We start from the raw sequence: 9,508 nt of genomic DNA on the forward strand, positions 1-9,508 counted from the left end.
TCTCAACAATCCCGAAAAAGACAAGTAAACTAGAATCAATTCTGGTAGGGAAGAAATCTGGTGACAGAAACCTAGAAACGATTTCCTAAAGCTAAATTTTGACGGTTCGAGCGAAGGCAATATAGCTGCTTTAGGATATTGTATAAGGGATCATAATGGTAAAGTCCTTCTGTTAGGAGCAAAAAAGTGCGGATCTAATAGTATTCTTGTTGCGGAAGCTCTCGCTTTAAAAGAAGGTGTTTTAGCCGCTAAACAGTTAGAAATCTCAAAGTTAATTGTGGAGGGTGATAATTTATGTCTTATTAACTCACTTCGTAGTACTTAGCAAATTCTTTGGGAAATCTCTAGTATTATAAGGATGTGAAATTACAAGGCTGCTGACTTCATGACTTCGAGGTGATTTGAAAGCCGGTGACTTTAACTTATCTAGTTTTCTTACCTTATCAAAAAAAAAAAAAAAAAAAAAAAATTTTTTTAAAAAATAAAGTGCTTATGGGGTGGTGCTAATACGAATCGAGTCTGGGATTGATATTTGATAGTCGTCTCTAAAAAAACCGTAGAAAATTCATATACCGGCGATACTTGTGAAAGGTTAAATGGCAGTGAGCAGAACAACGGCGACCATTGTTCTTCAACGACTTGCACTTCCGGCGTTTCAAACAGCTGTATTAGCCAACTCTAAACTCGTTCCTTCACTGCTGATTTCCCACACCTTGGCGGTGTTTCCAGGCAGCCGGAGGATTAGTTACAGTAGCATCCGATGTGAAGCTGGGAAGAAAGCGTCGTCTCGTCTTTCTCAGATTCACCAGGTTCTCTACGAGTCTGAAGAGCGCGCTAAATCCGCCGCCAATGAACCCCCGCCGCCTAGCATTTCTCTCGGTACTTACTCTCACCCTCATTCATTTTTGTTCTTCGTGAATTATAATGATTTATGTGTTAATTTCAATGTTCCGTGGGTAATTCTATCAACTTCTTCCTGCGTCTCATTTGTTTACTGTTTGTGTTACTCTATTTTGGGATGCTTTTAATGTATTTACCCCGTCTCAATCATCTGTTTAGTTTTTTTATTCTTTATGAGGATTATTTTAATTTTCACCTGTTTCTATTCATAGATCCCTCAACATAGCTTTTGATTTATTCAGTTCTCTGTCAAAGATTGGATTTCAGTCTGTGATTATTTATCCTATGAATGGCACGGAATAAAACTGTAAAAGGATCACGTGTTTTTGTCATATACTCCCTCTGTCCCGGTCATATGTTGTCCTATTCCATTTTGGGTGTCTCGGCCAATTGTTATCCTTTCTATTTTAAGAATGCATGTGATGCGCAATTTGATCCTTCACACTTTGGTCCACATGTGATCTTATAATTAGCCCCCTCCTCTTTCCTTGGTCTTTGTGCCAAAATCAAAGGACAACAATTGATCGGGACGGAGGGAGTATATAGTTTTATAGTCATTGTCTACATGGAGAATGGATATCTTCGTGTTTTAAGACTATAATTTGTCGTACATGTGATTATTTATCCTATGAATGGCGTGAAATAAAACAATTGAGTCATCGTCTACTTAGAGAATGGATATGTTCGTGTTTGAGAACCTCAGATGTGATTAATTCTATTTGACTTCTTTCAATCAGAAGTGTGATACGTGAAGGCCGGTTATCTATGAAATCCATGCGCATGTTGTCTTTGAGACAAGGGGGTCAGAATTGAATCAATCTTCCTTCTTCATTAAAGAAATAGACTTCAATCGCAAAGTCCTTATTATCATGTTTTGAATATTTCTACATTTTGATTAGTTGCTGCTGATTTATGCATAATATTTGGTATGTCTCATATTGGTGGACGGAGTGAACTAGAAAATGTCCTAAGCTGACCTGAATAGGGCTTGGCATTATCAAGGTGTTGGGACATTTTTAAATTTGCGTTTTCTATATTCTGCATAAGAAGTTTAATTTTTTTGTTTCCAAAAGAATGGGTCAGAAATGACTTTTTTTTACCCTTGTACAAAAAAAAAAAAAAAAAACCCCAAACGTGATCAGTGATGCCTCTGATAGAGTTTGATTTCACCAGGGTGTTTTCACATTTTCAGCATATTTGCAATTTTGAATCTCTCCAGCCAATTATTCCTGCTATGACTAGGTCTTATATTTAAAAATAAAATGGAAGAAAATTAAATGACGAAACGTCACACTATAGACCTTTGAGTCTTTGACTTATAGTAGATTAGTAGGTAAACATACTTCCTCAGTATTTGCTCCAAATCTGTATGTGCAATATTGCAAGGTGAAATAGAAACTTAGCAACAGGCAAAATGGGAAGGTCGCTATTTTAAATTACCAGATTTAGGAAGGGATCATTTATTTGAGTGAACAAGAACTGACATGCTATCATGCTAGTTTCTGTGAATAATTGGTTTATACTTAATAAAATGCTGCAACTTCATGGTTGATGCTAACTACGGATCTACTAGTACATACTGTTCCCAAGTCAATCATTTGTTTACCTTTTATATTCTTTGTAAGGGTATTTTTTACAATATAGTTGGGACAAAGGGAGTATGTCATATTGCTATGAGTTCTCTTCCTTGGACGTTGAACATTCACCAATTGAGAGTTAATTATCTGACAGTGAGTTTTGTGTCATCCGAGTTCCAAAGTTTCTCTCGCTATGTTTGATAGTGGCTTTTGTCAACAGTTTTCAGCTACGTCCCCAAATAACTGACAACAAATCTAAAGAAAAATTTGCTTCTATTAAATCAGTAAGCCTGAAATTGCATTCCATTTTGAGATTACACTGTTTGCTTTAGTTAGTTGTTGTCGAGAAAACTGGAGGGATTGGCATCTCGAATCCTAACTGCTTAAGAATATATCAATGTTAATTGTTATACCATTGTGCAGAACATGTAAGTATGAGCTTTGCAAGAAGTGGAGGGCCTGGAGGGCAAAATGTCAATAAAGGTATGGTAACTTTCTTGGCTTGTTCTTATAATATAAATAAAATAAAAGGGAAAAATACATTCATGGTGCATTATGTTCTGTGCTTTTAATTGTGCTGCACAGTCACTACGTACCTTTCTCTTCCTCTGCAGTAAACACTAAGGTAGACATGCGCTTCAATGTGAAAAATGCTACTTGGCTAAGTGAAAGAATCCGGGACAAGATTTTGCTATCGGTCTGCTCATCCCTCCATTGTCATTGATGCTTTCTACGAGAGAGTGAAGTTCTCTTCTTTCTTAATTGTTTTAGCTGTTTCTGGCCTTGCAGGAGAAGAATAGGATTAACAAAGACGGTGAAATAGTTATTTCTTCGACAAAGACTCGGACTCAACAGTAAAGCTCTTTACAAGTGCTCTACTTTTGAACCAGTTGTTTTATAGTGAATGCTGACTACTATCATTTCAATTGTATTTTCTTTTTTTTAGGGGGAACATTCAAGATTGCCTATCAAAGCTACAGGTACTATTCATTTATTGTATGGAGTCAGTTAGTTACTCTGCTTCAGTCACGAATCCTTTGTCAATAAAACAGCTGATGAAGGGTTTGATTGCGGCCAAACAACCAAATTGGTAAATAAAGTGGAGGGTAATCGTCCGATTGGTAAAAAAAGTATAACTTGTGATAGATTGTTAAAAAAAAGGTGAAAGAATGTGACAAATTGACCAAAAATATGTCACCATAGTTTACTGCCCTCACAACTCGATATGACCAAACTGCCCTTGCCCTACTCTTAATATATAATCCGAAAGCCAACAAATAAGTCAATTTATACTCCTATGTTTTAAGATTAGTTAGTTAATTTATACTAGTTCAGATTTGTTCAGTTGAGTTATTAGTTATTACAAGTCTATGAGGACTGAGGACGGGTTATTTTTTTTTTTCAAATTAGTTTGGTTATGTGTCATTTGGATACGAGTTATTTTGGTAATCATTTTTGGGACATATAATTATGATAATGGATAAATACGGTTCAGAAAATGTTTAGCTGAAATTGGGTTGGGTCAGATCACTACGAAATTCAGGTTACGTATAGTTGATTTTTTGTAGGACGAGTCTGGCTTCAAATTTTCGGGTCGGACTTGCTACGTGGACAAGGGTATTTCGTCCGCTTTAGTTGGAAGAAAGAAAATGAAAACAATATGTAGTATTTTTGGCCAATTTGTCTCAAATGACGCCAATCCGGCGAAGTACCTCCACTTTACTTACCAATTTGGTAGTTTGGCCGTTTCATTTCTACTATTACTAGTTACTACTGATGTTTGATCAAATATGTTGTACATTGTGGTCTGCCTTTGTTCTTGTAAATAGTACTAGCTTCCTTTTATCTCCTCCCTCTCTTTACATTTTTTACCTGGCCAGAGGAGATCTTATAGTTGTCTTAACCATAAGTACTTGTACATGGTACAAAAAATCCAGGCTATTATTGATGCTGCTGCATACGTTCCACCACCACCATCTGAAGAGCAAAAGAAGAAAATATCCCAGTTGTACGTGTCCTAATCTCATTCTATGTTAATGCGATTCTCCATATTACCTCGAGTACTCAAACACTCGTCACTCAATTCTGTATACGCTTGGATACTTCATTTTAACTTTTAAGCCAGAAAAGTTTTTTTAAAGTAGCTGAAAGCCTGAAATCAACAATAGGACATATACTTGTGTTGGATATTTCAATTAGAGTTTGAATAACATAAATCTCCTATAAAACACCTAAACTATACGAAGTATGTAGTTTCGAAATGTCACGTGGTGTTGATTTCAGTTTCTGTTTCTTCATGGGTGAAGGGCTGCCAAATCAGAGCAGAAACGATTACAGAACAAGAAAGTCCTTTCACAAAAGAAACAATTGCGAAGAAGCAAAGATAGTTGGGACTGAACCGACGAACACAAATCACGAAGTTTCAGCAGCAAACAACATGGGATTGCTGTATAGAGTTATAGGTTAAAAACATTACTAGGTTTGCACAAATCATTTCCTTTCCCGAGGAGGCAGCACTGAAGAACTTCCTGTCCGTTGTCCATGTAATATTGGTAATGTTGTATTTAAGACAACATCCCAAATACTTATATATGAGGCAGTTTTGGGTAAATATTATTGTAAAATTGCAGGTGGTGGTTATCTTGTTAACCAAAAATTGTCGGCCGTTGATTATTTCTGTTTTGGAAGTAGATGGCATAGTAAGCAAGGTTGGTGCCGGCTTTCTCATTAGTTTTATTTATTGTTGAAAAATATTCAAGAATGTTCCGCAATTTCAGTTAAATTTATTCGTCAGTGATGATGTTGCTGAATTTTAAAAAGTGCTTTTGAGTTGCTTTGCTAACTTTTCCAGAACAGTCAACATTCACAAGGTCCGTATGAAGTTGACTTTTACTATCTTTAAAATATGTTCTCTCTCTTAGATTTATTAGGCTGGATTGGAAATGTCAAACAATGACAAGGGAGGGAGAATGAGGAGGGTAAGTGAATGGAATATTGTTAATTTACTTTTCGCTCTGGTTGGCACTTGACAATCTACACTTGAAATTTAATTTTAAAATTGAGATATTTTAAATGTTTGAGAATATAGAATTGGAATTGAATTCGTCGGCCGACAGTTTTACACTAATAATCAACGGCCGACAATTTTTACAATATCAATTCCATCACTATATGATTACGTGTTTTTGGAGATGCAAATTTTGTAGCAATATTCAATCTACTGTTTACCTGTAAGAGTTACCAAAAAAAAAAAAAATGCATTCGACATATATTCTGTATTCTCATATGTACATTCGATTATTGTCAACAAACACACTAGTGAATTAATTAATGGTCAACAAAAACTTCACTCTAACCAAGAAAGAATTGTTCATCAATGCTAGTAGATGACACAGTTATCAAATCTCATAGTGATCAAGTTGTTCGTATGAGATGTTCTTCCCCTGTAATGTGATCAAAGTGTTTAACCCACCTCCTCTTATTAGCTGAACTTGAACCAGTACCCGCCACGTGGGCCATATCGATACCTTCCCCAACAGGCAAGTATGCCGTCCTTACAACCCTCTTCCCGCTGTCAAGCACCCCTCTCCACTTAAACCCACACGACGCCGTTTTACCCCCACCAGCATTCTTACATACCAATACTGCCCCTCTCTGGCTCAACCTCGCCAACCTTAAAAACCTTGTAAAATCCTTACGACCGCTGTCGACAACAAGAAAGTCAATGCTGTCTAGCTCAGTCATCACCTCCTCCGGATCTCCAACAATAATCTCTGGTGCGGTTATGGTGGAGGAGATTGCATCAATGTAGGCAACACGAGAGCGTTGGTCAGGGACGATACAAACGTGACGGGCACCTGTATGGCGGGCAGCAATTGCCAAGCCAATGCTGGTTGGAATACGACCGCCTTGTGACCATGTTTCTACTATTAATTTTGCATTCCACCCTGCAGCCATGGCTGATAATAGCTCTGCCACTCCTGACCCTTGATGTAATTCACACTGCAATTTATTTCAACAAATTTTAGTTAGAACCTGAAAAACCCTCACCTATAATAAAAGCGAGTATGGGATTGAATGTACGCAGTCTTACCAATATATACGAAAAGCAACTAAAGATTAATAATAACAAATTGATAAACAGTATATGTTTCTACAACATATGAAAATTGATTGATTGATTGATTAGACGAGATTAATAAGGTCTACGATTAGGTATTAGAAATACTTACATGAGACTAAAGCGTGTCACGGGGCGCCTGCTGGAGACGCATAAAATACAAGTGACTTACGCCGTAAAACAGTCTCATGATATATACCATTAATTTGTAAGTAGAGAGCCACAGCCTGCCAATTAATTCAGCATCTGTAACCTATTTTTGCACAATCCCTGTTTCCTGCAACTCAAATACTTTATTACATATAATTAATTTGTGTTTCTATTTCTAATTGTAACAAAATTCAATTTCCAATTTCCAAATAATTCACCAAATTGAATTGTAACAAAATTCAATTTCCGATTTCCAGAATCTTCGATTAGCAAACATATATATACATAAATACATAAAATTCAAAAAAAGAAAAGAAAAGAAAATAATGAAGAGGGTGATTTAGAAACTTACAGATTTAACGGTGTCAATATAAGCTTTAGAAGCACTTTCTGGAGACCAAACTAACTTCATTCTTTCTTCTTTCTTTTAATTTTTGTGAAAGTTGATGAAGATTGTAAAATTTTGGTGGTATAATTGTATAAATAAATAAATACAAAGAGTAATAAAGGAAATAAAGAGAGTTTTCCTTGGACAATAAGCTAAGGGGAGAAGAATTGAAAATAAATATTACTTGGAGAATAAGGTCAAGCCAAAGAAAAAGAAATAAAATGTTGCTTCTTTTGTTGGGATCTCTTTCCTTGTTTATATACACATATAGTCATATACACATTGATGACAATGGAAAAGAAATAAATGAGAACGGCAATTTAGGAAGGTGATATCTGACCTCATATCTTACGCGCCACATAAATATACTGTGGGCGACATAAAAGGTAATACTTGGCTACATCCCCCGCAAATCACAATCTCTTGTTTCACACGGACTATTTTCGTCTTTTTAGAAAGATAGAATTTTGTTGTCATTTTACAGTCAAATGTAACCACAATGATCCAGCTAGTTTTATCGCTAATGGTAACTTGTTTTTCCAAAGTGGTTACATTAGCGTTTGCCTGAAATTCATAGAATAATTATGCGGTAAATTTTAATCGGGTGATAATTACTAGGGAAGTTAATTACTTGGGTAATGAATTCTTTGCTGATAGGTTTATGCCCTGTTTGGTAAACAGCGGATTAATATTAGCAGAAGCAGATTTAGAAAGCAGATTTGACTAGCATAATGATTTAGCGGGTTTGACTAGCAGATTTATTTAGCAGAATTGTTTTAGAGGTGTTTGGTAATTGACAGTTTTAGATTAGCGGATTGTTTAGATTCTTTGTAAAATGACAAATAGGGATATGAATAAATTATTTATTAAATATATAAAAAGAAGGTTAGTATTTTTTTAAGGGAGTAAATAAGACAATATTTTTTCTTTCTAATCCGCTAACCTAATATGCTAGTAGAGCAAAGATATTGCAAAATAAAGATATGGACCCCAATATGCTATTTCAATATGCCATTAACCAAACGCTCTAAATAGCATATTCGTAAGTCAAACATGCTAAACCTCTCCAATATGCTGAAATTTGGCCAATATGCCATTTACCAAACAGTGCCTAATATATAAGAGTAATATATAAGAGTAATGATTACTGAGCAGATGTTTTACTCTCCCAAGTTTTAGTGCATGAGCTTCATGAGGGTAATAAATACGGGAGATGAATAATTACCCTAATAGCAAACATGAAAAATGATCCTTACACATTACTCCCCTATACATTTCCCCCATTTTACCCTCAATTCAAGCAAGCCTAAATTGTAAAATGGTCTCAAAATCCCGTCTTTTTGAAAAAGACCAAAATGACCCGTCTTAAGGAAGACCAGCTGCCCGCAAATATATACTCCCTCTGATTCAATTTTAATGAATTTTTTTTCTTTTATCACAAAGTTAATGAAAAAAATCCATAAATTTATTTTATACGGGTAAATATGCGTGAAATCATTTATACTGACATAAAGTGAAAGATTTCACAATTTTTTTTGTAGTGTATGAATTCAATTTCATATCAATTTTATTCTAGTTTAATTAAAAGATGTTATTTTATAGTTTAATAAAACTATAATTTGATTACAAGATTGTGTTTTTATGAATAGGTGTTAATGTTTTAATAATAAAACTAGTTTAGATCCCGCGCAATGAATGCGCGGTATTTATAAAGTTTTTATTTTTGTACTTAATCATGCTAACTTAATACCTTATTAAATTTTCATATTTCACGTTGTTATATTCTTGATATGAGAAAAAAAAATTGAATTGTAAAATTATTCAAAAAAAACAACAGAGTAAAATTGAACTGTAAAATAATAGTGGTATCTCATTAGTTATTCATTTTTCTCGTTATTGTATTTTGTTTGGAGCCAAAAAAAAAAAAAAAAACTGAAAATTAATCAAAGAAAATTAAGTTATGTGCTGAAATGTATTTTTTTTAAAAAGTATTTTTTATAGCACTAAACTAACGTAAATTTTTTGCAATGATTGAGGATTTTATCTACGTTTTTTGGCAATCAAATTTTACATTATTTTTTGGCAATCAAATTTTACAATGATATGATCTACATTTTCTGATATCTTATAATGATTTCAACAATTATAATTTGCAGAATAATATATGCAATCAAATAATCATACTTGGGCAAGATAATAAGTTATATTTTGCTGAAATCATTATCCGGGCAATCAAATAATATAATATATGATCTATATTTTCTGGCAATCAAATAATATAATATAATATGTGATCTACATTTTCTGGCAATATTTTTTTACGTTATTTAGCACTTAGTAATAGAAGTTATACATAATATTTTTTGGGAATCA

The 9,508-nt window shown here is 34.3% G+C and overlaps 2 protein-coding genes across 3 annotated transcripts; one reads left to right on the plus strand and one right to left on the minus strand.

Annotated features, from left to right (window-relative positions):
- The first annotated feature begins 506 nt into the window (after positions 1-506).
- Positions 507-5,316, plus strand: LOC141653819 (uncharacterized). Its single transcript, XM_074461681.1, has 7 exons — positions 507-879; positions 2,901-2,960; positions 3,092-3,174; positions 3,267-3,331; positions 3,424-3,457; positions 4,415-4,485; positions 4,784-5,316. Exons 1-7 carry the CDS (start codon positions 597-599, stop codon positions 4,872-4,874), a joined length of 687 nt encoding a protein of 228 aa, XP_074317782.1. The 5' UTR covers positions 507-596; the 3' UTR covers positions 4,875-5,316.
- A 359-nt stretch (positions 5,317-5,675) lies between these two features.
- On the minus strand, positions 5,676-7,366 carry LOC141653820 (uncharacterized). 2 transcript variants are annotated; one of them, XM_074461682.1, is made up of 2 exons: positions 7,100-7,366; positions 5,676-6,479 (listed from the first exon to the last, which is right to left on the minus strand). In XM_074461682.1, exons 1-2 carry the CDS (start codon positions 7,157-7,159, stop codon positions 5,892-5,894), a joined length of 648 nt encoding a protein of 215 aa, XP_074317783.1. In that variant the 5' UTR covers positions 7,160-7,366; the 3' UTR covers positions 5,676-5,891. The 2 variants fall into 2 exon arrangements, 1 of the variants encoding a protein (XP_074317783.1); XR_012547516.1 differs by lacking the exon at positions 5,676-6,479 and adding an exon at positions 6,767-6,874 and having other exon boundaries at positions 7,100-7,196.
- Between the last annotated feature and the right edge of the window lie 2,142 nt (positions 7,367-9,508).

This window comes from Silene latifolia, chromosome 4 (assembly GCF_048544455.1).
Source record: "Silene latifolia isolate original U9 population chromosome 4, ASM4854445v1, whole genome shotgun sequence".
Lineage (NCBI taxonomy): Eukaryota > Viridiplantae > Streptophyta > Magnoliopsida > Caryophyllales > Caryophyllaceae > Silene > Silene latifolia.